This window comes from Lepisosteus platostomus, chromosome 25 (genome assembly GCF_059453375.1).
Source record: "Lepisosteus platostomus isolate fLepPlt1 chromosome 25, fLepPlt1.hap1, whole genome shotgun sequence".
Classification (NCBI taxonomy): Eukaryota; Metazoa; Chordata; class Actinopteri; order Semionotiformes; family Lepisosteidae; genus Lepisosteus; species Lepisosteus platostomus.
Genome location: NC_142635.1, coordinates 6083606 through 6109714, shown reverse-complemented (window position 1 = coordinate 6109714; position 26109 = coordinate 6083606). Strand labels below are relative to the sequence as shown.

General features: G+C 48.7%; 1 protein-coding gene and 1 long non-coding RNA gene across 3 annotated transcripts; one reads left to right on the top strand and one right to left on the bottom strand.

Moving 5' to 3' along the window:
• Positions 1–11: 11 nt before the first annotated feature.
• LOC148640957 (otoancorin-like) lies at positions 12–26014 on the bottom strand. Of its 2 annotated transcripts, XM_088619454.1 has the most exons (26): positions 25958–26014; positions 24802–24853; positions 18922–18997; positions 18545–18570; positions 17028–17188; positions 16512–16624; positions 15859–15977; positions 14855–14991; positions 14638–14746; positions 14013–14225; positions 12578–12745; positions 11621–11761; positions 11269–11324; positions 10447–10552; positions 9846–9949; positions 9551–9692; positions 9134–9330; positions 8646–8739; positions 7301–7463; positions 6149–6333; positions 5435–5581; positions 4988–5133; positions 3899–4035; positions 2568–2665; positions 1761–1899; positions 12–1147 (listed from the first exon to the last, which is right to left on the bottom strand). In XM_088619454.1, exons 3-26 carry the CDS (start codon positions 18980–18982, stop codon positions 1065–1067), a joined length of 3045 nt encoding a protein of 1014 aa, XP_088475580.1. In that variant the 5' UTR covers positions 18983–18997; positions 24802–24853; positions 25958–26014; the 3' UTR covers positions 12–1064. The 2 variants fall into 2 exon arrangements, with proteins under 2 accessions (XP_088475580.1, XP_088475581.1); XM_088619455.1 differs by lacking the exons at positions 24802–24853; positions 25958–26014 and adding an exon at positions 21239–23570.
• Positions 10416–15886, top strand: LOC148640958 (uncharacterized). Its single transcript, XR_015930204.1, has 3 exons — positions 10416–10522; positions 11637–11743; positions 15359–15886. It is a non-coding gene; the product is annotated as an uncharacterized LOC148640958 (long non-coding RNA).
• Positions 26015–26109: the final 95 nt, after the last annotated feature.

Below are 26109 nucleotides of genomic sequence, written 5' to 3'. Positions count from 1 at the left end.
CAGAAAATGTGTTTTTTTATACGTTGCCTTTTCAGGTTTTAATTTTCTGTCAACATACAGACTGTCAAACAGCACTTGCAGTGAGATAAGACTTCAACACACTGTGCTAAACATATAAGATAATAGCAATACGAAGTTTATTAAAACAAGGTCTTTATGATAAAATATTAGCTCATTTAAAAGTCTTGCATTTAAACAGGAGATTCTTATAATAATTTTTAAAAGTATAATTGAAAATTCATGCAGACTCTCGTCACTCTCCTGTCACCAATATAACAATGTGAAAGTGCCTTTTTAATCTTGACTGCCGCTTGCTTGTTTTGGAAGAATCCAACAGCTAATCTCGTGCGCGCAAGGAAGGGTTCGGGGCTGGCCTGGCTCTGACAGTGAAAGCAGGCACTGCTGGCCGCACCTGTGACGCTGGTTCAGATAGTCATTTAAAGTGCTGCCCGTGGAGGGGTTCAAAATCTGCCAGAATTGCATTGCTGTGCCTGTCGTCCTGACTCACATTTCATTTAATCTCTGACGTGTATATAAGCCCTTACATCTATTATATATATGTATATAAGATCAATGCATCTGTTCTTGCAGTACTGAGCTGCACCTTCATGTCCAACTACGGTCTTCCAATCCTCTTCGCCTTAGTTAAAATACTGCAGGAGGGGTGAGCCCGAGGCCGTGCAACCACATCATCAGCAAATCTTAAAAGCAAATCTTGTGATCTTGTCGCCGATTCAGCACGCCCTGACCGGGCACAGGATCTGACATAAACTTCTAAATCTGTCCCGAGTGTTTTTGCAGAACGGCGCAGAGCGGCGCAGGCCGGCGCGCAGCCACACACGATGTGGGTGACAGAAGAGAGGAACGGATCTCGATCAGAAGGAAGAGGCTCCCTCGGAGGCTGCAGGTTAGGGGGGGGGGGAGGGGTCGGCCCTGGACAGTGGAACAGGGGGGGATTAGGGCTGGACGTGCTCTAGCTCTGTAGCAGTGACCAGGAGAGGAGGCCAGAGTCGGGGCGCGACGCCGCAACTCCTGGGGGTACCTGAGTCCATCCGTCAGGTTGTCTAGAAGGACAGGCCCACCAGGGTCAGCGCCAGAACCAGGACAGGAGCCGCTGCGGAGCTGGGGCCGCCGGACGAGCTGGTCTCTGGGGATACAGACGGAAAAGCTTTAGCCTGCGCTTGTTCTACCCTGAGTGTGCTAGCTGTGATCTCTTAACCCGTACTTCTGCTTTTAAGCTCTTTCTATTTATGTTCAGTTTGTTTGTTTATGGAAAAATAAAGAGCATCACACGGTTCCATATACAATAAGGAACAAATGTGAACAGTCGGCTTGACAGACTTGGAACCTAAGATGACTGTGTAGATCCAACCATCGCATAAAAAGAGGAAGAAAGAAAAAAGGAAACCAGAGATGTGAAAGAGACAAGCGAAGGGGAAAAAAAGGTAGTGAAAGGACAGAAGGGGGAAGTTACACTTTTCAAGGTTTTTCATATGTCTTATTATTTAAAGGTAGCATTTTTATCCTTATAGTAGAATTCGCTTTGGTTGTATTTCTAATCCAGGGGGGTCTGTGTTGCAAGGGGTTAATAGGGTCCCCCACTATTAAAGGGTGAAAACCTGTTACAGAGGGACAGGGATCTGGAGCCCCACATCAGCCCACAGCAGCCGATACTTACCCCCTGTGCTGGTGACAGACAGCCTAGGGCAGCTGGTATTTACCAGCTGTGCTGGAGACAGCTCACAGCAGCTGGTACTTACCCCCTGTGCTGGAGATGGACGCCCCAGAATTGAGGTTGAGCGCTTCTCTCTGGGCATCGTCCAGCACTGCCCACTGCATCTGGCTCACTGCCGCGTAGTTCTCGGTGCCCAGGCTGCTCAGAAGGTCAGGAGACAGCGCCTGCAACGCACACAACAGCGCCCTCAGGTGACCGCCCGGGCACCAGTCTCCTGGCTGCCCGGCGTTCTGACCCGGGCCAGACCCAGACTGGCAGCTCTCGCTCGCTCCAACAGGACATGGCGGCGGATCGCATTAGGGGTCTTTTTAATTGAGGGCGGAGGGGTGGCTCTGTGGCTGAGGATCTGTGCCTGTGGCTGGAAGGTTGCCGGTTCAAATCCCGTGGCCGGCAGAGGAGTCTTACTCTGTTGGACCCCTGAGCAAGGCCCTTAACCCCAGCTGCTCCAGAGGCGCTGTACAATGGCTGACCCTGCGCTCTGACCCCCAGCTTCTCTCCCTGTCTGTGTGTCTCATGGAGAGCAAGCTGGGGTCTGCAAAAAGACAAATTCCTAATGCGAGAAACTGTATAGGGTTAAAAAAGTGATGTTATGTTAATTTGTCCCCTTTTTTGCTATCATGTGCAGCATCAAGACAAGAAGCTGCCTGGATTCTTGGTTTGGGGCTGGATCCTGGAGCTGTCAATCCTCGGAGACAGCCTTCTCCCGATGTGCTGGAAGCTGTGAGCTCATTTCCTTCCTGCTGCACGTCCTGCTCACCCTTGACTAGGGCCTGCCTGCCGCTGGTGTTCAACACTGCACGGACCCCCCCAGCAGGGCCAGGCCCGCTCTTACCCTGAACACACTGGAAGGGATGAGTGAGATCGCCTCAGGGGTGATGTAACTCAGGGTGCCTTCGCTGATGCTGCTGATCTGTGTGCTGTTCAGGGAAGCTGCAGGGCAAAATTCGACAGTGGAGAAAAATGACAGGGTTCCTGAAATTCATTCCACCCCCCCATAGGTCATAGATCAGCAGCATTTACTTGCAAATTTAATGAAAGCATTTGACCTCAGATGTATATGGTGTGCACTGTCAAAGAAGATAATCTGTTCATGTGAATTTAAGGTACATCCATCCATAATCGGAAAGACAGTCCTGCGTAGGATTGCTAGGACAGGGAGCCCAGAGAAAACCCATTCAAACCCAGGTAGAACATGCAAACTCCACACAGGAGGGCCCAGGGACCTAAGAGCTGTGCTGCACCCATTCGAGGTAAAATCAAAGGTAGCGTATTAAAGTATTTCAGCATCTTCATAGATGCTGGTTAGTTTTGGAGGGAATGCATTCTTTGTGAGTGGAGTTGAGAGTGGTCAGTGCACGTCTGGGATTGTTGAGAGTGGTCAGTGTGTGGGTGGAGTTATGGAGACTGATCAGCGTGTGAGTGAAGTTATGGAGAGTGGTCAGTGTGTGTGTGTGTGAGGGTATTGAGAGTGATCAGTGAGTGTGAGAGTTTATTGAAAGTGGTCAGTGTGTTTGTGAGGTTGTTCAGAGTGGTCAGTGTGTGAGGGTATTGAGAGTGGTCAGTGTGTGTGAGGTTATTGAGTGGTCAGTGTTTGGGAGAGGTTATTGAGAGTGGTCAGTGTGTGTGAGGTTATTGAGAGTGGTCAGTGTGTGTGAGGGTATTGAGAGTGGTCAGTGTGTGTGAGAGGGTATTGAGAGTGGTCAGTGTGTGTGACAGGTTATTGAGAGTGGTCAGTGTGTATGCAAGGTCATTGAGAGTGGTCAGTGTGTGTGAGGGTATTGAGAGTGGTCAGTGTGTGTGAGAGGGTATTGAGAGTGGTCAGTGTGTGTGAGGGTATTGAGAGTGGTCAGTGTGTATGCAAGTTCATTGAGAGTGGTCAGCACATGCGTGAGATTATTGAGAGTGGTCAGTGTGTGTGAGGTTATTGAGAGTGGTCAGTGTGTGTCTGGGGTTATTGAGAGTGCTCAGTGTGTGTGAGGTTATTGAGAGTGTTCAGTGTGTATGCAAGGTCATTGAGAGTGGTCAGCACATGCGTGAGATTATTGAGAGTGGTCAGTGTGTGTCTGGGGTTATTGAGAGTGGTCAGCACATGCGTGAGATTATTGAGAGTGGTCAGTGTGTGTCTGGGGTTGTGGAGTGTGGTCAGTGCTCATGCATCCGTACCTGTGACAGTGCCCACAGTGTCCATCTCATCCTTAGTCCACAGGCTGGGGTCTCCGTAGGCCTCCACAGCCTTTTCCTGCAGGGCCAGCAGCACCTCCGCGGGGCACTCGAGCTGGCCGATTTCACGAGCCGCGGCACTGCGAGAGCAGCAGACACACGGGCGGTCAGTCCCTGCAGCCGCTGCCTCACTCCTCCAGCTTAAACCTGGCCTGATCTCCAGCTGTGTGCAGCAACCCACTTAACGCATGATCAGTGTTAAGAAGGCAGCGTCCGGGCAGCACATGTAGGGCTACAGGTGACTTTCATTACGTTAATAACTGATTGAAGAACCGCATCTCTGTGGAGCCCTATTTTCTGTGGCTGCACAACCAGGCAAGACAGTTGGCCTCTTCTGAATCCCTGCAGTGACACCCCCAGGCTGTTTTGTTAATTAATTGGTAGTCTTAAGCTTTTTAAGCTTCTTCAGTTTGTCTGCTGCTCAGCTACGACCCACTGCAGTAAAATAAACAGAAATCCATCCCCTCATGAATCCATTTTGTGCTTAGTTACAGAATGGTCACGGTGGTTTTGTCATTCGTACAACACTCAGGCAGGGCTGCCATGTCGGTCCAAGCTTCTCTGTATGTTAGAGTGGTGAAACTGCAGAGGTTGTCTTTGGCTGGACAAGTGATTGACCTGTCCTACTCAGTGGACAGGTAATTGACCTGGTCTCAGCGGGTCTCCTCAGTGGACAGGTGATTGACCTGGTCTCACCTGGTCTCCTCAGTGGACAGGTGATTGACCTGGTCTCACCTGGTCTCCTGTGGACAGGTGATTGACCTGGTCGCACCTGATGTCCTCAGTGGACAGGTGATTGACCTGGTCTCACCTGGTGTCCTCAGTGGACAGGTTTGACCTGGTCTGCTGTGGACAGGTGATTGACCTGGTCTCACCTGGTCTCCTGTGGACAGGTGATTGACCTGGTCTCACCTGGTGTTCTGAGTGGACAAGTGATTGACCTGGTCTCACCTGGTGTCCTCAGTGGACAGGTGATTGACCTGGTGATGAGATTTGTACCGCTCAGTGAAGAGCTGTCTGACCTGAACTCACCTGTATTCCACAGCGGACAGCTGTTTGACCTGGTCTGCAGTGAAAGCGCACAGGAAGTATTTGAGACCTATCAGTTGTCTGCTGGTTAAGGTGTCGACAGGATTGTCTTTGAGAAAGATGGCCAAGATCTCTTTTGCCACTCTTAGCTGCAAAGAGAAATAAACAAATCCGTAAATCCAAGGATAAAAGACAGTTGCATCTACAGGGAACTGATCTCACACATGTGTTTCACTTTGATTCATTTTTGTGGGATGATCAGAGTCCCAGGTTTTGTTCCATCACCCATTATCATTAATAATCAGCAGCATGCTAATTAGATGAAGCTTCACTGTGGGGTACCCTATAGGAAATAAAAGCAGGATCGAGTGCAATAAGGTGACACAGTTACATGAACTGTATTACAGGAACAGAAATCTGTGTGCCAGACCAAAAGACCAAAAGACTCACGTTGTTCAGCCAGTCCCTGTACTGCCCGATGGAGGACAGGGTGTCGATGGAGATCATCGTGATGGACTGGCTGACGTCGTTCGAGGTGAAGGCCAGGGTGATTCTCTTCAGGGCGGCGATGTCCTCGTCAGCCGGCTCGGGGAAGGCCTGGACACAGGCAGGAGGTTACAGCGGCAGCGGCAGCTATCCGCAAGGGGACACAGCGCGCCCGCGGCCCCGCAGGGCTCTAGAGACGTGGCTTTTAACTCACACCTTTCCTGACCGCCCCGCGAAGATGCGCAGGCCTCCTGCAGCACCTGCTGCTGATGTGTGTGTGTGTTTGTGTGTGTTTGTGTAATCAGACCATTGATTGGCTGTGAGGTTATACAATTGGAATGGGCCGGGCTGTACCTGCTGCACCTCCCGGGTGATTGAATGGTTCAGCAGGTACCGTCCATCAGGTACCACCTGGCCCACCCGCTGTCAATCCATGAGCGGCAGGTACAGTACCACCTGGCCCACCCGTTGTCAATCCATGAGCAGCATGCACCACCCTCCCCCATTCCACGGTCTGATCATAAACAGTTTGGGTGCAGCGGCTCCTAGCAGGAAACGGCCAAAACAGAGAGCCACTGCTCTCTCGCTCCTGGCCCACCTGCCCTGTGAATGGCTGGAAAGCAGCACGTACGTCCCAGGCGTTCGGGAGAGAACGGAGCCCAGGGCTCAGGGTCTTACCTTCAGAGCCACGGTCTTCAGGGCAGCCAGCTGCAGGGGGCTGAAGCCGGGCACCGACGCCAGCACCTCCAGGGAGGCCTGGAAGGTATTGGTGTCCAGGCACTCCAGCTGGGCGGGAGTTAAGATGCTGTTTCCGTTCCCCATCGCCTTGATCTGCAGCGTGGTAGGGACCTTGGAGCAGATATCTGTGCAACACAAGCTGGCGTGAGAACTTACCCTATTTTACCTGCTTTCCCTCCCTTACGGGCGTAACTGTTGCCGCTCTCGTTCCACACTGTGCTGCAGGGAGATTTGTCTTTGTTTCTGATGCCTTCCTGGGCCCACCGCCCATGTGAAGCGTTACAGGGTAGATTAGTGAGGCGTTTTCGCAGTTTTACCACATTCAGATGGCGCATTAACCCCTGCACTTGCTGTTGTCTCCTGAAGTTTGCTCTTTCCTTAAGATCCAGCCTGTCTGTGGCTGGGAGACGGGCAGACAGAGAGTTAAATACCCCGACTTTTGAAAAGAGCTGGCTGTAAACAGCATGGCGGCAGTGCCGGTCTTCCCATTGTGCCCACAGTGCCTAGGGCCTACGAAATGTTAAGGGCCTACGAAGGAGGGAAACACTAGTGACTAACGAAGAAACGAGCTGAAACAACAGGCTTGCGATCGACTCTAGGTGCTCAAAATCACTGATCACACGCTGCCTAGCAGCTGTTCTAGACACCAGAAGGATCAAAGTGATGGTCACTCGACTCGCTCCAGCAATCACGGGGTTTAGCATTGGAAGAATTTAAAGTGCATCATGTCAATTGACGTCATTCAATTGGCGTTTACCCCTCTTGTTGCACATTTCGGAATTAAAGTGTTTAGGGCCTACGGACACCAAAATCCGGCCCTGCGTGGCGGGACTACGAGGCAGGAGAATTCATTTTAAAAAAAAAACGGCCTGGTGGTTCTTCCAAGAACAACAGAGCCCGGGCCCTGGGCCAGCTGCCCTGCCTGCCTGCACATGTGGGCACGGCTGGCAAAGCTGGGACTGCGCCCAGGGAGGAGGAAATGGCTGTACACTGGGATGCCAGGGCAGAAACCCTCCTCCTTCGGGCTGTGCTGCCCCCCCTGCTTGAGCGCCAGTTCTCCCCCCCCCCCGAGACCGCCCCGCCGGACGGTACCTCTCTTGAACATGGTGTCCACGGCCGCCAGACGCAGGACCATCTTGGCGTAGAGCTGGCTCACGCTGCTGGAGTCGTACGCGAAGCGGAGCTTCTCCGGCACAAAGCCGCCCGGCGCCAGTCTCTGGGGCAGCAGGAGGGCCAGGCCTTCCTTCAGCTCCACCTGTGGGGACGGGCAGAGCAGAGCCCAGCGGGCAGCTGGCGGAGGATGTTCACACACGTGGACTAAAAGTCACTTTTTAACTGTTCACGCGTCTCCCTGTCATGCAGAACGCACAAGGAAGGATTGTTAGGGGTGGACGGTGAGTCATGCGATCTTTAAAAGACTCAAAATTTCACAGCGCAGGAACGGGTCTGCGGGGTGTATGCGGCCTTGAACACTCTGTCAAGTTGCCAGTTTCCGATTGTGCTAACGTGTATTAAAGTGACAACTAATTTGTTCTAAATTGATAGCCAGCAGCCATGTCACCCTGCAGCTCCCAGCTGGCAGCCCCACTGGAGCTCAGCAGGTGTGAGGCTGGCCAGTAGCTGGATGGGAGACTCCTGAGAAAGCTGAGGCTGCTGCTGGAAGAGGTGTTAGTGGACCAGTAGGGGGCGCTCACCCTGCGGTCTGTGTGGGTCCTAATGCCCCAGAATAGTGACAGGCAGACTATCACAGGCCCATGGGATATACATTTTCAGGGGGCCCCTCCCCCTCAACACACATCATGAATGCCCTACATGTCATTACATTTAAAGTTTAGATCTCTGAACTGGCTTCATCACTCTGCTCTCCTCCCAACTGAGAGCTGGTGTGTGGGGAGAGTGCTGGACCATCATCCTGGTGGGGGTGGAGGGGATCCCCATGACCTGTAAAGAGTAGGAGTGTGCAGAAAAGCATGTACTGTAAGTCTAAGGAATTAATATACAGGTACTGTATATTCTTGAGGCACGCCAAACCAAAAAAAAAGCACAAATGACGAGTGTGTGAGTTGAGAACTGCCTATACTGCCTTCTGACCTGCGGCTGTGTTGTGGGGTGTGTATGACTCACTGATACAGAATCCCTCTGCCGTGCTCTGGCACTGATCACATGTTAGCGCACCTGGGCCAATGCTGTGTAGGGCTCAGAGAATCTGACCCAATGTGAGTCATAATGAAGGAAAATGAACTTTTCCCTTTAACGTATTTGACCATTTGTCAGCACATCAGTTAGGCGGCGAACATAATAAACCAGGCTGAGCTCTGAAGGGGAGCGGTTTTCTGCGGTGTCCGGTGGGGTTTTCCTGCCCTGCTCTGCTGCACAGCGGCAGCGCTGGCTCACACTAACCCCGTCCCGCGCAGAGCTGGGGAGCGGCAGAACTCACCGACACGGGGAGCTTGTACAGGAACCTGAGGTCAAAGAGCATGACCAGGGACCGCAGCTGCGTCAGCGTGGCCGCGCGCCAGTGGGGAACGTCTCTGCAGAAACGACGGAGGGTTAGGGCATTCCTGTGTGACCACGCAGAGGCCAAAACCAGCAGCAGGGAATTCCCAGACTGCCGTGCAACGCTACTGGACTGACCTGCCACAGAAAAGCTTTTAATTAAGCTCATGCTCTTAAAAAGTGGAAACATGAACACTTTTTTGTGATTTGTTTTTTTTATGATGTGATTTCTTTCTGGTTATGCTTCCCAGGAGATGGAGCGGCTTTATAAGAGCTTCCCAGAATGCTGTTCTTCAGCAGTGCCCATTGGGAGTGACCGGAGCGACAGAGCTCTCATCCTTTTATTTCCCCTCACGCTGGGTTTATCTGTTCAGAAAAGGGACTGGGGATGGCCTTTTGAAAGCGGTGGGCCCCCCCAAGAGCTCATACCCGTAGACGGCGGTGATCTTCTCCAGCAGGGCGGTCTTCACGCTGGGCTCAGGCTCGCCACAGTCGCTCAGCTGGTCCACGGCCTCCCTGAACTGAGCTGCGCTCAGGGCGCCGATGTCCTCCTGGCCCAGGAAGCACGCGGCCCCGCCCAGGCTGTTGATCTGCTGCAGGCTCAGCCCGCTCGCGTTCGTGGCGTTCTGAAACAGACAAACCCCTCATGGAGCAACCAAGACCAGCCGCAGCCTTCCCTGAAGGATCGGGGAAACGATCCGGCCTCCGCTCCAGTCCCGGATTAAAAAAACCGAGTCTGCCGGAGCCATGGCGTCTGTGCACACAGAGGAGTTTCGCTCTGTGTGTTCTCCTGATAGACTGAGTTCTGAACCGGCAGTCAGAGAGGACACCCGGTCTGGGACTCACGTAGCAGGCCATGATGTAGCTGAGGATCTCTGCCCGTCTGGGGGAGTTCCTGGTGAGGAGGGCAGGGCTGGCTCTGGCCAGCAGGTCAACTACGGAAGAGCAGAGCAGTCTGGGGATGTTGTTCACCGTGGCCGCAAAAGATCTGCCAAAAAAACGAAACGAAGCACTGTAGCGGAGGCACCTCCCTGCAAATAGAAATCCGTCTTGATTTCCGCGGGTTTGTCGTTCGTATACATTGGACTGCAGAGGTGAACTAGGAAACTGTCGCGCCGAGCAGCGCGTCTGTGGCACTCACTGCGCGTAGACCAGAAAGCTCGGGGGGGTGTTCTTCAGCTTCGCCTCTGTCATGTTGTCCGGGGTTTTGAGCTTCCTGTAGTAAGAGGCGCTGGCGCAGCGCACCTGCGGGCGAGACGCACATACAGTCAGCCCAGGCTGACGGCACTAGAATCTCCTGTGCAGACTGGGACAGCGGGCCTAAAATTGGGATCTCCTCGTACTTGCAGCTACAGGCTTTGCTAAATGGAAAAAAATCATTTACAATAAGGTTCGCTTCTACGGTGATAACTAATGTATGGGTCTCCTACCTCTTTATCAACAGGGTAAAAGCCCACCTGAGTTAGGTGAGTCTTAAATGGGTCTCTTAAAGGTCTTAAAGGAGTTACGTTTTTTTCTCAGTAGTGAGCCCTGTGTGGTTTGAAAAGACAACACCCGCTGGGCTGAAGTTAAGAAAGCCCCCTTTCACTGTCCAAAAGCAAAATTCTGAATAAATCTTTGCTTGTCCAATGCGTCTTTGCAGACGGGGTTAGTCTGAGTGTGGAGCTGTGGCTGTACGGGAGCTGTTTAGGGTACTGTGATGCTGTGGCATGCTCGTTCCCTCGTCGCCCACTTTGGCACACCTGGTCCCGGGACAGGAACGGGCTGGCGGACACAGCCTCCAGCTGCAACTTGGTCATGCTCTGGATCTGGGCGCAGGTGAGGCCTCTGACAGCGTGCAGCAGTGCCCTTTGGGACAGAATGAGTTGTGGTCGGTGTCTTTCTTTAGGGATATATCAGTGGCGATAGTTCAAGTTTATTGTCATTATACTCATATGCAGGTATATGCTATAATGAAATGCTATTTAGCTAGCTCTCAGACGGTAAGTAGTACAAAACACAACAATACAATTGTATAAGAAAAGAAAGACAGAGGCACTGGGAATGTGCAAAACAACAACAACAGGCAATGTGCAAAATAACAACAGATAATGTGCAAAACAACAACAGGCAATGTGCAAAACAACAACAGGCAATGTGCAAAACAACAACAGTTGTGCAAATTCATACGTCAACAGAATGAAATAAAGGATAGAAAATGATGGGGAGTGAGCTTCTTGACATGTGAGGTGGGGGTAGATGTCAATGTATGTTTGAGTTTTGATACAGAGAGGAGGCACTGTGAGGGTTCAGGTCGTAAGTGAGAGAGGCTGGGAGTTTAATAGTTTGATAGTTCAAGTAGGGAGCTGCGTCAGCATGCGCAGGCTGCAAAGGAACAAGCGAAAGGTTTATTCCATGCTGAGAAGAGAAGAAAGGAAACACAATGTAGTGGTTTCAGCATGGAATAAACCTTTACTTGTTCCTTATTAGTAGTGATCATCATCATCATCATCACTACAGAAGAAGAAAGCTCAGTCTTGACAAGTGAGATCTGATTGATAAAAGAAAGATATTCTTGAACTTACCTGAAGTCATTTGTAGTCTTCAGGGAAGAGAAAACCTTCTCCATGACCACGATAGCCTGTATGTGAAAATAACCAGCGAAATGTCTCAAAGCTGTATTTTTTTTCCCTGTTATTCCACACTTCAGTTTAGTACGTTTGCCTTTGAGAAAGCAGAATTTAACGTGGGTACAGTCTGAAAATGGGCAGTGAATTGGATCCTTATTTCATTTGACCTGCAGTGCAGTGCAGCTGATGGGTTTATCCCTGTCGAACCCGATTCCTGCCCGAAACCGTAGCGAGCAGACTACCTCATGTCTTAACACTTTGCCCTGCCAGGGAGACCTGGGGACGTCAGTGATGTTCTCCTTTCTACCTGTGCTTTGTTCCAGGGAAATGCGTTGGTCCAGTTGGAGCTGAAATTCCCCAGAGCCCTGAGGTCCGTGCAGGGCACTACGGAGATCAGCGAGGGCGGGATGAAGGACAGAGCTTCACTGAGGTTGGTGCTTTTCAAGATCTGCAAAACAGAGAGCCAGCACACGTCCCTCACACGCCGCCCGCTGCCTGTGCCTAGTGCGCTGCTCCACTTCACTCAGGTTCGGGCATTGAGGTTTGGGGAGACCAGACATTTGACTTCACGTGAAGTCTGAAGCGCTGCTGGAAGATGCCAGACATCAGCAGCAGAATGGGTCTGCAGGAGCAGAATCTGGGGCATCGGTGAAGGTAAATGCATTCGCACAGCAGGGAAGTGTGTATCTGAAAAACACGCTTTTTGTCTGTTCCTGGAGGGTAAGGGCTTCAGCCTTAATGATAATAATAATATTAATTAATAATTATATCACGCTTTTCTGCACACTCCACTTGAAGCGCTTTACTTGAAGGCATGATTGGTAAAGACCAGGGGGGAATATGGCCAGAACACTGGGGTAACACCCCTACTCTTTTCAGGAAATACCCTGGAATATTTAATGACCACAAAGAGTCAGGACCTCAGTTTTACGTCTCATCTGCAGGACGGCGCCTGTTTACAGTGTAGTGTCCCTGTCACTATACTGCGGCATCAGGACCCACACAGACTGCAGGGTGAGCGCCCCCTACTGGCCCCACTAACACCTCTTCCAGCAGCAGCCTCAGCTTTCCCAGGAGTCTCCCATCCAGGTACTGGCCAGGCTCACACCTGCTGAGCTCCAGGGGGGCTGCCAGCTGGGAGCTGCAGGGTGGTATACAGTAGCTGCTGGCTCTTGTCTTTGGATGGACCACTGCAGATGGCGTTAGAGAGATCAGCAGCCCCCAGTTAGAAGCCGGGCAGAGCTTGGCTTGTTTGTCGACTCACGGAGAGGAGAATGGCCTTCTTCTGCACCGGCTCCATGGCGTCGATGGAGCGCGCGAAGCAGGGGCTCTGAAACGCCTTGCGAAGCTCAGACGCGTTGATCCCCATCAGGGTGTCCGAACTGAGGCGGCTGGCGAGCAGGCCCAGCGATCCCAGGTTTCCCTCTTGGATCTGCAGAGCAAACACACCACACCAGACACACCCAGACACGGCGCGATGATAAAATAGACAGCCACCGCGCGTTGGCGTCCGACAGACCAAGTGGGGGGACAGAGGAGCTGCGTTTCCCTGCAAGGGGTTGTGGGAGTTGTGGGACCAAGCTGCGCAGGCATGTAATGGAAGTTGCTTTCCTGGCTCTCTTTAAGGATGGGATGAGCTACTATTAACCAAACACATAAGACAAAACAGCTGCCTCTCTTTGTGACCTTTCTGATGTTCCTTTATACCAGTGGTTCCCAGTCGTGGTGACCCACATACCTGAGCCCTCAGTTGCCCCAATCAAACCCTTCACCAACTTAATAATAATAATAATAATAATAATAATAATAATAATAAGATGAATATGAACTGTTGGTTCCCAGCTCTCTGGGAATTTTATTTAGTAAGTAAAGTGAAATACCAAACTTGTGACTTGAAAAATACAAACATCCACATGAAGCAGCTTCTCAGATCAATTGAACTGCCGTCCCAATTTCTCAGACGGGCTACTAAAACTCGGTAGCAAACTAGATACATTAACGGTGTCGGAAAATGTGACCAATTTCGAATTAAGGACAAAGTCGTGAACTTTGGGAAAGCACTGGAAGTCGCCGTGTTGTCGCAAACCCCTGGTCTCACCACGAGAGCGAGAGTTTGTGAGAACTGTGTCGTGAAGCGGCCCTTCCTGCTCACTAGTTCCCGCACTGACTGATGTACTGGGATGGACGAGAGTGAATAAGTACAGGTTGCGCCGCAGACATTTCACAGCAGGAATGTTCCAACATGATCTGTATGCAGAGTTAATGAGTAAGTGGTATTTGTCGGCGAGACTGTCTCCAAATCGAAAGTAATATTTAAAAGAGATGGATTCACTAGCCTGCTTGTTTACAGTGTCGCTGGACTGCTTCACCTCACCGGAAGTTTTGTTACCTCGTTCTGATTATGGCGCTGTGAATACCTGGAAATTTCTTCTATCTTGTGATGTAAATTGGAGGTTTTACAACTTTTAACAGTGTACATTTTACTTTTCTTGTGGTTTAAAATGCACTCATCAGTGCTGATTGTTTCTAACCTCGAAATGTAAAAACAGCGTTGCAGGTCCAGTTCTCTAATGAAGGTGGGCTGGAAGGAAAGATAGCAGGTGTGGGGGTCGCCAATCCAGGATTGGGAACCCCTGCTTTATACCCTGCAGAGTGGGTGAGGGAACACGGCACCAGGTGAGATACGTCCTTGTACTCACAATTCCCTCGCTGACGGAGGAAAGGAGAGCTTCCTTCTGGGACCCGGACAAGTCGGCGTTCTGTGCGAATGTGTCCAGGGCTCCTTTGACGGCGCTGGCATTCAGGGAGGTCAGCTGGGCCTCGGACAGGCCCACCACCGCGGCCGACAGCCTGCTGAGCTGCGTGGCGTTGTAGCCGGCCACGTTCACCTTGCTCAGCACGTCCTCGTAGATCTGCACGAGAACACTCTCGCTCTCAGAGCGCAGAAACCGCCAGAGACAGCCCTTGCAGCCAGTTTTACCCGGACTGCGACATTCTTTACCATGGTTTTCCCCACTTATGGTTTTTCACCATACTTCCCTTTATAGATGACCGCGATTTCACTGTGATATTACCCTGGTGTACCGCAACACCCTTGCATACCACCCTATCAGTGGCGCCTCTTAGCTGTGATGTCAAGCCAGCCCGGAGGACACTGGGAAATCTCCTTTGGTAAGAGGGTGGGTGTTTAACTGGATGATGGGGCCCAATGGGAAGATAACACTGATCCTGTGCAGCTGCAGCAGCAGGCAGACGTGCTAGAGCACTGTGGATAGGAGAAGAGCCCTCTGTCACTTGCAGGGCCAGGAGCTCTTTGACACTTACATGCCTGACATTGCTCCTACAGTTATTCAGCAGCTTGAACAGGGCGTCCATGGCCGGGGCCTGCAGGGGGCTGCTGATCTCAGGGTAGAAACAGGCCAGCTGACCCAGCCTGGAATATAAATCAATTACAAAGTTGAGTTGGACAAAAAAAAATGCAGGAAGCCTTAAAGGGAGCCAATCGCGATCAACAGGCCGTGCACACAGACTGCCCGCTCACCTGCTGATGTTGCCCGGTGAGGTGAAGTCACACCGGCAGGCGTTCCTGAGCCCGGCGTACAGGACGTCCGCCTGAGCCTGCTTCAGATCGTAGAAGAAGCTGAAGTGGTTGTCGGCGCTGCTGAAGACGTCGTACAGCTGTTGGAAAGCCCAGAGCCGGTTCAAGACCCATTTGGGTGGTGCGTCTGTCATGCTTGTAATCCCTCCTCTTAAGGGCGCTTAAGTTGATCTTGTGCACCTGCCTCCAATCCAGCCCCTCCTTAAAAGCCAGACGCTCACTCTATTCCAGGCTGTGCATTGGAAGACGGACGCCCGGAGGCCCACCTACCACCAAGTCGCCCTACGGCGGCGGCTTGAGGGCACAGGCCTCCTATCGGCATCCTGACCCAGCTGAATCCGGGGCTCGGAGCGCCTGGCCTCGTCATCCCGTTTTAATTCCCCATCCCTGCACCGGATCCCGTTCCGGTTTTTAACCCTTGTCTTGTCTTGTCTTTTCTATATACAGGTCTCATGCCTCTGGGCTGCATGTGCCTCCACACTGCCTCCTGCATCCCAGCTGTAGTGCCAATGGGCTCGGTGGGACAAATAAGCTCCTCCCTCAGCAAGACTCAGTGTGCCTATCTCAGCCTACTCAGCGACTGCCCAAAGCCACCTGTACTTTAGAACTGAGCAGAAGGTATTGTCTGAGCCACCTGTGAGTGAGCTTCCTCCTCAGCTGGCCATTTAAGGTACTTTTTTAGTACTTTTTAGAATTGTATAATGTTAGGGCAGCCAGTTGACCTTGGACCCCTAGGGGTTTCTTTTCTCCTTACAGAGGGGTTTTTGGTTTCTCTCCTCCGTGGTCTCCTGGCTTTTTCCTCTTTCTGGATTGTACCGTCATGTACTGTCACACAGCTTTTGTTAAGTGCCTTGTTAAGGGCAACCTTGTTGTGAGAGGCGCTATACAAAAGATAAATTGAAGTGCATTGGGTTGAAGGTGACTGGCGGGGGAGGGGAGGGACTCACGGGCGTGGGGTTCTGGGTGACCATGCTGCTCAGCGTGGACAGCGGAGCCTGCAGCAGGAAGCGGTCCATCAGCCTCAGGACGTCGGCGGTGATCCAGAAGCGGTACGTGTTTGCCTGCCCTTCGGACGACAATGAGAGGACACTCTTCGGTGGCTGAGCTGATCGGCTCATCCTTCCAGGCCCCCTTGCTAACTCTCTCTCTCCCTCTTCCGGTGGGTTAGCAGTGACCCATCTTTCACAGGGTACTACCAGCCTGCTCGCAGGTTTTTAAAAAAAGCTCGCTCGCTCTGCCGTTTCTGTGTCTGCTGTTCTGTAAAAGTGTCTCGTCCAGCTCCGAACAACGGGTACCGGTGCCGAGTGGAAGTCTGCACGAATCTCTCACTGCAGGTAAGCTTTTACTGCCTGTGAAAGAGAGAATCATGCCCTAAAGTAGACTTGGCTGTTGCACTCAGCTTCCAGCCGGACTTGGATTTACCGTGCAAAGGCAGAGTTTTATTGTGTTATGAATAATTTGGAATGGTCAGTTACATCACCAGGACACAGCTCTCTGGCATCACGCCATGCCCAGGCAGTCGACAAACGCCAACAGACGGAAACCGCTGGAGATCATTTGTGGGTTTTTTAACACCGGACATACAAACTTCGTTTCTTACCGGCGACCTTGGGATCAGCTGTCGTGTTGATGTAAAGTCTCACTATCCACTCATACACGGCCTTTTTGACCGTGGAGGTGAGGTTGTCATATGTGTTGTTCAGCATTTTCACCCTGGAAGGAGAAGGAGCATTAAGATCTGGTTAAACTCGCCTCGATTCAGCGTGCTCCTCTTTTTCCTCTTGCTTACAGCCAAACGGATACCAGTTGTAAGTTTTTGGGGGGAGCACGTAAAGTTCCTGGCCATCTTTGTGTAGGCAGAGGCTATAGCTGATATAGCCGATGTGTGTCACAAAGGTTTGATTTCACGTGACACTGTCACATCAGAAAGCAAGGTGCTCATGGGAAACCTCCAGACTGTCACATCAGAAAGCCAGGTGCTCATGGGAAACCTCCAGACTGTGACATCAGAAAGCCAGGTGCTCATGGGAAACCTCCAGACATGATGTTAAAAGAGAGTGGTAGCTGTGATCACAACATAGCGTTGCCTCGGTGTGCAATAGCTAAAGGTACTCACAGCATCCTGGCATGGCTGATGTTGACAGACTTGTTGAATGTCTGGATGCAGACGTCACTCAATATGGTCAGGTTTTTCTCAATTATTTTAAAGAATAAGAAAACGTCATCTTGACTTGATAGTTTGTTGTAGAGCTCGATCTCCCATCCTGTGCAGTTTCCCTGCGAAGAAAAGATAAAACTGTGCTTGAGTGTGCCTTAAGAAACAGGTGACCTACTTCAGGATCATGAAGAGAAATGTCTGGCCAAGCGCCACAGTGATTGAAACGTAACCACTTGCATAACATAAGATCCTATTGTATGACATGCAGTGAGGTGGTCTCGATACACTTGGCTTCACTCAGCTGTGAATCTCTTTATGAAAAAGAGCGATTCCTTGTATCCGTCTTAGATCTGCTTTCATTAACTCTCACTAGGCCTTCCTGTGAGAAGTAATTTGGAAAACAAGCACTAGAATCGGTTTGTTCCTTTCTGGGGTCAAATAACAAAGCTGACAAGAAAAATGTACAGAGACTGTCACGCCCAGACTGCAAGAGGCCCTTGATGCACGATCTGAAAACCCGAATGAACACAGTCCTGAAAATTGAACCTAAAGGGCTGTTTTATGCTCAGCAGTGTAAGAAAGACTCAGGTTATTTAGGACGTAGGATAGAAGGAATTCTTTACACAAAAAGTGGTGAGTGACTGAAGCAGATACCTTGGGACCTTTCAGAAAACAGCCCTCACACCAGTTAGCCACTACTTGCTCCATACTCCCACAACCCTTTGTGTAAGGAGGTGTCAGCTGTTCTCACTTTCAAATGTAGTTCCATGTAGACCTGTCGTTTGTGTTTCACTGTTTGTTGTGAAGATGTCTGCTGGGTTAGCTTTGTTCGTGTCATGAGGATCTGATACTCGTATAAGGTCCTCTAACAGCCTTCTCTGTTCGTTAAAGATCAAAAAGGACATCTGTAAAGCAAAGCTCTGCTCTTACTGTGTCATAGAAATGGATTGCATTTTCAGTAAAACAACTGCCTTTGCCCATGTATAATTAACCATATGTTATTTATTTAAATGTGGTCCCTATCCCTGCTTGAGTGACAATGAGCCCTGCTGCCTGCTTAAATCTGTGCTTCTATGTTTCTGTACGTCTTGTGGCATAAGCACCACACAGCGCTTGATAGAAAACCTGAGGTTCACATTTTTTGCATGTAAAACATATGCAAACAGCATGACATAACATTCCAATTCTAACACATTTCCAACAAAATTGATTTCCGAATCACTACAAACAATAGCCATTGGAGTGTGACATCTGGCCCAGTTATGTGGGCTGGTCAGGTCTGGTGGTTGAGAGATCTAGACCCGCTTGTTGTCATCTGGGAAAAGAGCTGTCTACACAATTTTCTTGAGAAACCAGTGTCGCTGCTTCTGGTCCAGTATTTGGTCCACAATGACCAGGCATGGATGAAAGAAAGGCCGTCTTGACTCTGTGGAGCTTATTGACCTGAAGGTGATGGACAAAGGTTTTTTTCTTACCTCTTTCTGGTTCTCTGCGTCTGCTCCTGAAAATCCGAAAGAACGAGAATTAGTAAAGGCCCTGGATTGCACAGCTGGGTGTCTGGAGCTGGATAAACTCTTTCAGTGTTCCTGAGCACTCGACCCCGGGCAGCGCAGTGTCAGGGTAACAGCTCTCACCCTGCGGTTTGACCGGTATGCAGTATTCAGGGTCGGCCTGCGATCAGAGGAGCCCCGAGACTTATTGCCGGTTCTGAAGAGATTCATACACAGGTGCGCCCCTTCTCTCTTTAAGAATGAGCTTTTTCTGGCAGCACTCCAGATTTTACATACATTCATACGTCATTACATTGTCTATATGGTCAATCTCTGTTTAAGTTAGATTGCTTTGTACTTACCTGAGACTGAGCCTAGAAGACATACGACAAGGAGAATCCCAGATGAGTAGAGCCGGTTCATAACTGGAGCTCAGGCCTGGAATAATTAGAACAGAGGATACTGAAAACACTGGTGTGACCCAGGTGCTTCTCATCTGCCTCACGTCCATTCTGCTGAATCAGTCTGCTTCTTGCTTGCTTTCCTTGTCTTTGCGGTAAGATCACCCCACAGTGGATTGACAAAGAGCTTCTTGAAGAGTCGGCAGCAGCTTGGGGAGAGTCCGTGTAAATTAGGGAAAAGGAAATGAACGGAAGCTGGATTCCAAAGTATTCACCAGTGTCTTAAATGGAACAAATCAGATGTGAGATAATGCTAATGTTAGTTTAGAAAATGTTTAGGGCTCGGTTTGCACATTCGTGTCATTCAGGCTTGAGGCCATGTTAAATCCGTGCTTTGTGTGAGGTGCTGGGGGTTATGGGGCCGTCTGGTCACCTGCTAGAAAGAGAGAGTTGAGACAAGATAGCAGAGTGTTAAGTATACTTCCCCGAAGGGTAAAGTAGCCCCACACACCTTCGCTCTGTCCATCTCAGGAACAGGGCAGGGCTGCCCCAACATGAGTCTCACTACACCAGTTCAGTCAGGGCACGGTGAAGCTCGGACTAAATCGAACGAGTCTTGGAAAGAGACAGCTTGAGCCTAGTTGGGCTCTTCTGAGGTTTCTTCAGCGACTAATGTCAGGGACCCGGTGCAGCTCTCAGATCCGAAAACAAGTTGAACCGAAGTTCACTCGGAGTTTACTTTGCAAGCTGCCAAAAGCAAGCTCATGAAAAGCTGGCCTTGGTGCTTTCCATTTCAAATGGCCACTTCAATGGAACGGGTTTTGCATACAGGGAAAGTCAGCTACATAAAGTACTCTGATGAGTTTGCATGGGCTTTGACAATGAGGAACCTTATGCCTTTCCGCCATGACTTGTGTCTGGTTCAGGTGCAGCCAAAGGTGGCTGTTGCAACAAGCTGTTCTGGTTTTCACCTGGGGTCAGATCTTGGTTATATAATGGAACTTGTGAACTTTGCATGAATACAAAGTCACCCGTCTCCTCCATGCCTTAATCACTGATGAAAAGACACCTATAAAATCTGCAGGAATGTGATTTGAAGCCCCCCAGCACTGATGTGGATAATTAAGGAAGACCTGGAAGAAAACCAAGCAATTGAATAAGCAAATCTACAAACGCCAGGTGGCCATTCAGCCCATCTTTTCCAATAACTGATTTCGTGCCGTATTTTATCCAGTCATTTCTTGAAATGTGCTTTGTTCCGAACTCCTGTGTTTGAGGCCGGAAAAGCAGAAGTTTCCCAAACTTTTTTTGCTGAAGAAGACCGCCTAAGGCCAGTCTGAGGTGAGCCTTTCGCGACGTTCCTGGCTAGAGCTGCTGTCAATCAAGGGAAAGGCAACAGAATAATCTGTGGTATTGTGGGATGCCCACTCTTCCTCAGCACTCCAGTCCCAAAGTACTAAGAGTGCATTAGTTTAGCTCTAAACTTAGTTTTTAATAGGTGGTTGCAACACAAGACGAAACCCCACGCACACACGGGGGAGAACATGCACTCTCCACACACAAGGTAAGCCATGCTGGAATTGCACCACAAATCCAACAGCTGTCAGGTCTAAAACGCTCATGTAGGCTCTTTGCTACAGGAGCTTCACAAAGCCGAGCACTATTGTTGGACTCAATGGCCGCCAGTTTTCCTTTTCTTATTCTGAACCCTTTAGTAACACTCCTTGCGATGATGATAAAAATATGGGTATGGGAAGCTGATTGTTATCTTGAATGCATGACTTATAAAAACACAAGCATAAACGTAGACAACTGTGTTTATATATAGACGCTGTATGGTTTATATCTAAATCTTTAGTACAGTACTTCACAGACTTTGCACATTACTAAGATCACTTTATTGGCCCTATACAATTTCTTGCATGAGGAATTTGTCTTTTCACAGACCCCAGCTTGCTCTCCATGAGACACACTGACAGGGAGAAAAGCCTGGGGGCAGAGCGCAGGGTCAGCCATTCATACGGCACCCCTGGAGCAGCTGGGGTTCAGGGCCTCACTCAGGGGCCCAACGGAGTAGGATTCCTCTGCTGGCCATGGGATTTGAACCGGCAACTTCCAGCCACAGGCACAGATCCTTAGCCACAGTGACACTACTCCGCCCCACATTATTCCTGTATTACTACCACATTATGAATAATTACACATTATTACATTCTTACCAGAATACTTACAGAATACAGAATACTGCCTAAAGACATGGAGCTGGGTGGATTCTTACCTGTCTTTGTGAGCTTTCTAGGAACAGCAGAGAAAGGTCTCAATTTATCACCTGCGCACTGCCTCTCAATTTAAAGCCAAAAGAGGGAGGAGGAAGGCTAGGGGAGGCGTGCTGTGGGAGCGTCTTCCTCCACATGCCCATTTTAGACACTAGGGCTCCTGTTACAGATGAGAATTTAGCTCATGTCGATAAGCAAGAAGGGCTGCAATATCACATACAATCAAAGCCCAGCCATCCACACTATGTTGGATTCCCACTGACATACAGTAAGCAGCTACTGCCATTTATTAATCACATTTATCACCCTGCAATACACTCAGTTCCGAAACCATTCTTAAGCCTGTCAGGTGCTGACCCACATAATTACGAGTCATTTACTACCGAGATAATCTGTGATGACAGGAACAGCCTGCAGTAATTCACCAACTACACACAGAATCCTCAGCTTCTTTAGCTCATGAAAAAGGTATTTTTTGCATATAAATATAAACTGCTGCACATCATTCTTTAAAAGCTTAGAACAGATATATTTGCTCTCTTGCCACAGTGCACTGATGAGCAATTGTCCGGTTCGACATTTTTTGGAAACGTAGAACACATCCGTCTAGATGGATTTTGCTGTTTTAGTTCTGCAATATTCATTTTTAATAAAGCTCGAGAAATACTGATCAAACCCAGCTTGTTCATAAGCAAGGCGGAGGCTGGTGGCTGAAAGCAATACTGGGAGGTTGGGACAGATGATATACTGACACAGGATCCAACAGCCAGTACTCAGGTATCCACTGTGGCCAGGTGAATTCGTGTTTTCAGTGAACATCTGGAAAACCGGTGAGATGAAAAATACTCCTCACCAGGATTTAGTCTGGATTGCTTTTTGCTTTTTGGACTGGCAGTCGACACTTGGTATGGGCAGCAAATTTTGAGTGCTTCTGCTACTACAAAGAAACATTATGCTCCGTCAGCTCAGAAGGGAGATCTGCTGTGTGGGCACAGAGGTGCCTTCAGCCAAGAGAGGCCAGGGTTAGGGGACTGATGGGACACTTATCCAAATATTCTGCGATACGGAAACACCTGGGGTAACTGAACTACAGTGAATGTTAAGACGTAAACCAAAAATATTCTAAACATATTTCACTTTAGGCTGTAATGTTAATCTCCTGTCTCACGGATTTCCACTGAATCTTTTACGTTTAACTTGTTACAGGTGTGTTTGTACACAATTCAAAAAGATTTCGTGTGAACCGATTGTAAGAAAACACAATAACACACAGTATATCTTTGTTTGTAGGTCAGAAAAGCTTAGCAAAACTCAAAATTAAATGACAAAGCAGATGAGCGTGGCTCACATCCATTGTAGGGAACAGTTTATTTAAGAAACTTCCTAGAGCATTCCACTGCATATACAGTACATGGGGGCTCAGTTGCGTTTAAGTGTGATTTGAAACTGTTTGCCTTCCTGACCAGTGACTTTTTTAATTTTAAACTAATCTGATTACCTTTATCCTTAAGGATTTATATGGATGTATTAGGTTTCCCTAATATAAGTGTTAGTGCTTTTAATAAGAGCATGACTCGGTTGTCATTCCAATTCTGTTACTGAATCTTTTTTGAAAATGTCGCACTGGCATTAAAAGCAGCAGAGATCTTGTTGCCCTTCACAGTTCTCTGTGTTTCTGAATAGTCTTTTTCATATGCAAATATGCACGTGGTACATCGCATTTGTTTTGATGAAAGTCAATACTTGGTTACTCTTCCCTTAAGAACAAGGGAAAAGAAGTAGTATGGTATTTTGTCATGGTGCTCCAGTACACCACTGTTTAGTATTACAGTGAACATTATGTGAACAGTGAACCACTTATGGCATTTTGTGGTGTTCATATGGACTAGTTTAGTAAAGCACAACAAAACCACTTAAATGCTTAAAACCACCGTGCAAAATGCACTGTCAGCTTTAATAAGGATCATGAACTGTATTATTTAGAGGTAATTAAATTAAGTCTAAATCCCAGAATGTTGGTAGGTCTCTTTGCTTTGAAAAGTTATTTTAATCATTAAACGAATGACTTTTTTCTAATGTCATACTTCCTAAAGGTTTTGAAAGGTCCAAATGTTAATAGTACCCATTCAAAACTGAACAAGATTCAAAAGAAAGGCAAAAACCATTCTGAAATGCGTTAACAAAAAGCTCCACACAGCTGAAATGACCGGTTGATATTTGTAATTAACTCATAAATACCGCCGTCAAAGTTGAACCAAATACGAAAGCGGTCCATGCTGCCTAAGCTCCACATGAACATCTGGGGGGCTGCCCTAGCAGTGTCTGGAGGGCCTAGCCCTGCAGCTGGTTTGAAATGGCCGCGAGGGAGTGTCTCAGGCGCTCCTTCCTCTGCCTCAGGTGGGACTCCAGTGCTCTGGCTTCCTTCAGGATGTCTTCCAGCTCCACGACCAGGGTCTCGTCCACCGCCGCCTTCTTGCTGCGAGGCAACAAAGGCGGGGTCGGCGTGAGTTGCCTAGCAGAGGCCGGGGCGAAACTGTCCCCCCCACACCCCAGGGAGTGCCCATACATCCAGACGGGGTCTTAAAGGTCGACCTCGTGTGTGCACTTTGTCTTTTCGTCGCTCTTTAGTTTAGTTCGGGGGCTCGGCTACAGTGAGTCAGGAAGCTCCAGTGGTGGTCCACCCGAGGGTGTTTTTCCTCTTCACTGCAGATGATCTCTGAGCTGCTAGACTGATCAAAGCTGTGGGTTTCACGTGTCAAAGCGCAACTGTAAAAACTGGTGAAGTCGAGGGAGACAAAGAAAACCCCTTGGACTGTGGCTGCCAGGAACCAGGTCTGTCCAACCCATTGGTACAGTCGAGTGAAGTGTGACTTTATGGCAGCACGCTGGGAACAAATCCCAGGGCAATTCAGAGTGGTTAGACAGAATTCTGTGTTTGTTCTGGGTGAATTGTTTCTCCTTAAGTCACTTAGAGCTAATTTAGTGCAGCATAATGACACAACAGCTTTTGAAAACCCTGTCAATCCTGACAACAAGGACAAACCCTCAGCAAGCAATTTAGTACAGAGAAAGAACCTCTGTGATTGCTGAGGGAACCGGCCAGCCCCCCCCCCTCCAGACTGATCTCAGTAATGAGTCTCTTCAGCGGATGGGTTTGCCAAAGCAGTTAGTCAGCGTGACTAATGCTAATCCCACAAAACCAAACCCAGCCTGCCACAAACCGGAGAAGGGCATACTAGGGCAAATTGCAGCAGGTCTTAAAAAGATATTTCTGCTAATACACACAATCTCAAGTGCTTTTAGAGTAATACCCTTCAATACCTTTGAGTATGCAAAATCTTTGCGATCGGAATCTCTGAGGGTTTTCAAAAGAGTTTTGTATGTTTCTGCGCGCTGGCATTCTTGTTTGGACTCATCGGGCTGCAAGAAGTTTAACTAAGAAAATTCAAATTTATTCCATTGAATCCATGTGTGATCCAATGGAAATAAAAGAAAAAAGCCCTCAAAGCCCTGTTTTTGAATATTCTGAATGCATCTGCCGGCCGTCAGCTTGCCACCCACCTACCTCATAACCTGGGCGAACATGGAAAATAACAAGTTGATTTCCTCATTTGCACCTGTAATAGAAAACATTGGATTTTAAGTAGTTAAAATTAAAATACCTTCTAATAATTGTTTAATCAAGTAAGGTATTTAATTGGAAATAATCTTTTACAATGTTAAAATTTGTTTTTTTTTAAATAGACTGTAGTTTTTTTATTTACTTGCTTCAACAACATTTACTGTCTGCTTCTATAGATTATGACCTGATGTGTTAGCGCAGAAAAGATCATACGCTTATCTTCAAAGCTAGCTCCCAGTTGCTGTTAAAACCACAACACATTTACCTGTAAAATGTGTAAAAGGTCCTTTTTTAAAAGGAAACAAATGTCATTCTTGACGCAACTAATTGAACAGTTTGTTCCAAAACCACTGGATGTTTGTAAAACAATACAAAATTATTGGGTTGTGTAAATAAATGATTTCCTTAGGAGTCTTAGGAGATTACATTTTACTAACTTAATTATGGAGTTAACAATGAGTCTGGATGTTTTTTTTTGTAATAGGTGAATTCTGTCTGTAGAAACCAAGAGATTCGAGTCTGAGGTGTCCAGTTTGTCAAGCCAAGCTTTATTGTATGCATACAAGGAACAATACAATGAGGATTATTGTTGTAGTTCAAAGGGGATATATCCCCCCTCGGACTCAAGGACTCAGAGAGCAATAAAAACATTCCTTCCTTATCAGGGAGTCTGGTACAGAAGATATAAGTTTAGTACACAGAGAGAGAGAGAAGCATCTGTGCTACAGCATGCGTGAAGGTTAGAGTTTAGCATGTGGATTCAGCAGGAGTTGTAATAATAATTATAATTGCTTACACTTATACAGTATAGCGCTTTTTCTGGAAACTCCACTCAAAGCGCTTTACAGGTAATGGGGACTCCCCTCCACCACCACCAATGTGCAGCCCCACCTGGATGATGCGACGGCAGCCATAGTGCGCCAGAACGCTCACCACACATCAGCTATCAGTGGGCAGGAGAGCAGAGTAATGAAGCCAATTCATAGAGTTCACAGCTCCTACCACTATATGGGTACAGAGTAACATACAGATTCTGCCAGCAGACTCCATCATGTCTTATCATGCCTGCATTATCCTGTAAATGGTTACCCAGAATTACCTGTAAGCAAAGCCTGACAGGACTGCGACATGTTTGCAGCTGATGAACTGTCTGAAGCCACCTTTTTCTTTTTGGAAGGCGTATTGTCACAGGCAGCTGCCACTTGTTCCACCTATTTGAATAGAAAAAGGCTGTTTGCATTGCAAACTTCA

Excerpts from the sequence above, each read along its gene's own strand:
- LOC148640957 (XM_088619454.1), bottom strand. The coding sequence starts at position 18,982 with ATGAACCGGCTCTACTCATCTGGGATTCTCCTTGTCGTATGTCTTCTA. Across the intron at positions 17,189-18,544 it reads ACGCAGAGAACCAGAAAGAG|GGAAACTGCACAGGATGGGA; the intron begins GTAAGAAAAAAA and ends TTTTCTTCGCAG. Across the intron at positions 14,747-14,854 it reads TCACCGGGCAACATCAGCAG|GCTGGGTCAGCTGGCCTGTT; the intron begins GTGAGCGGGCAG and ends TTTATATTCCAG.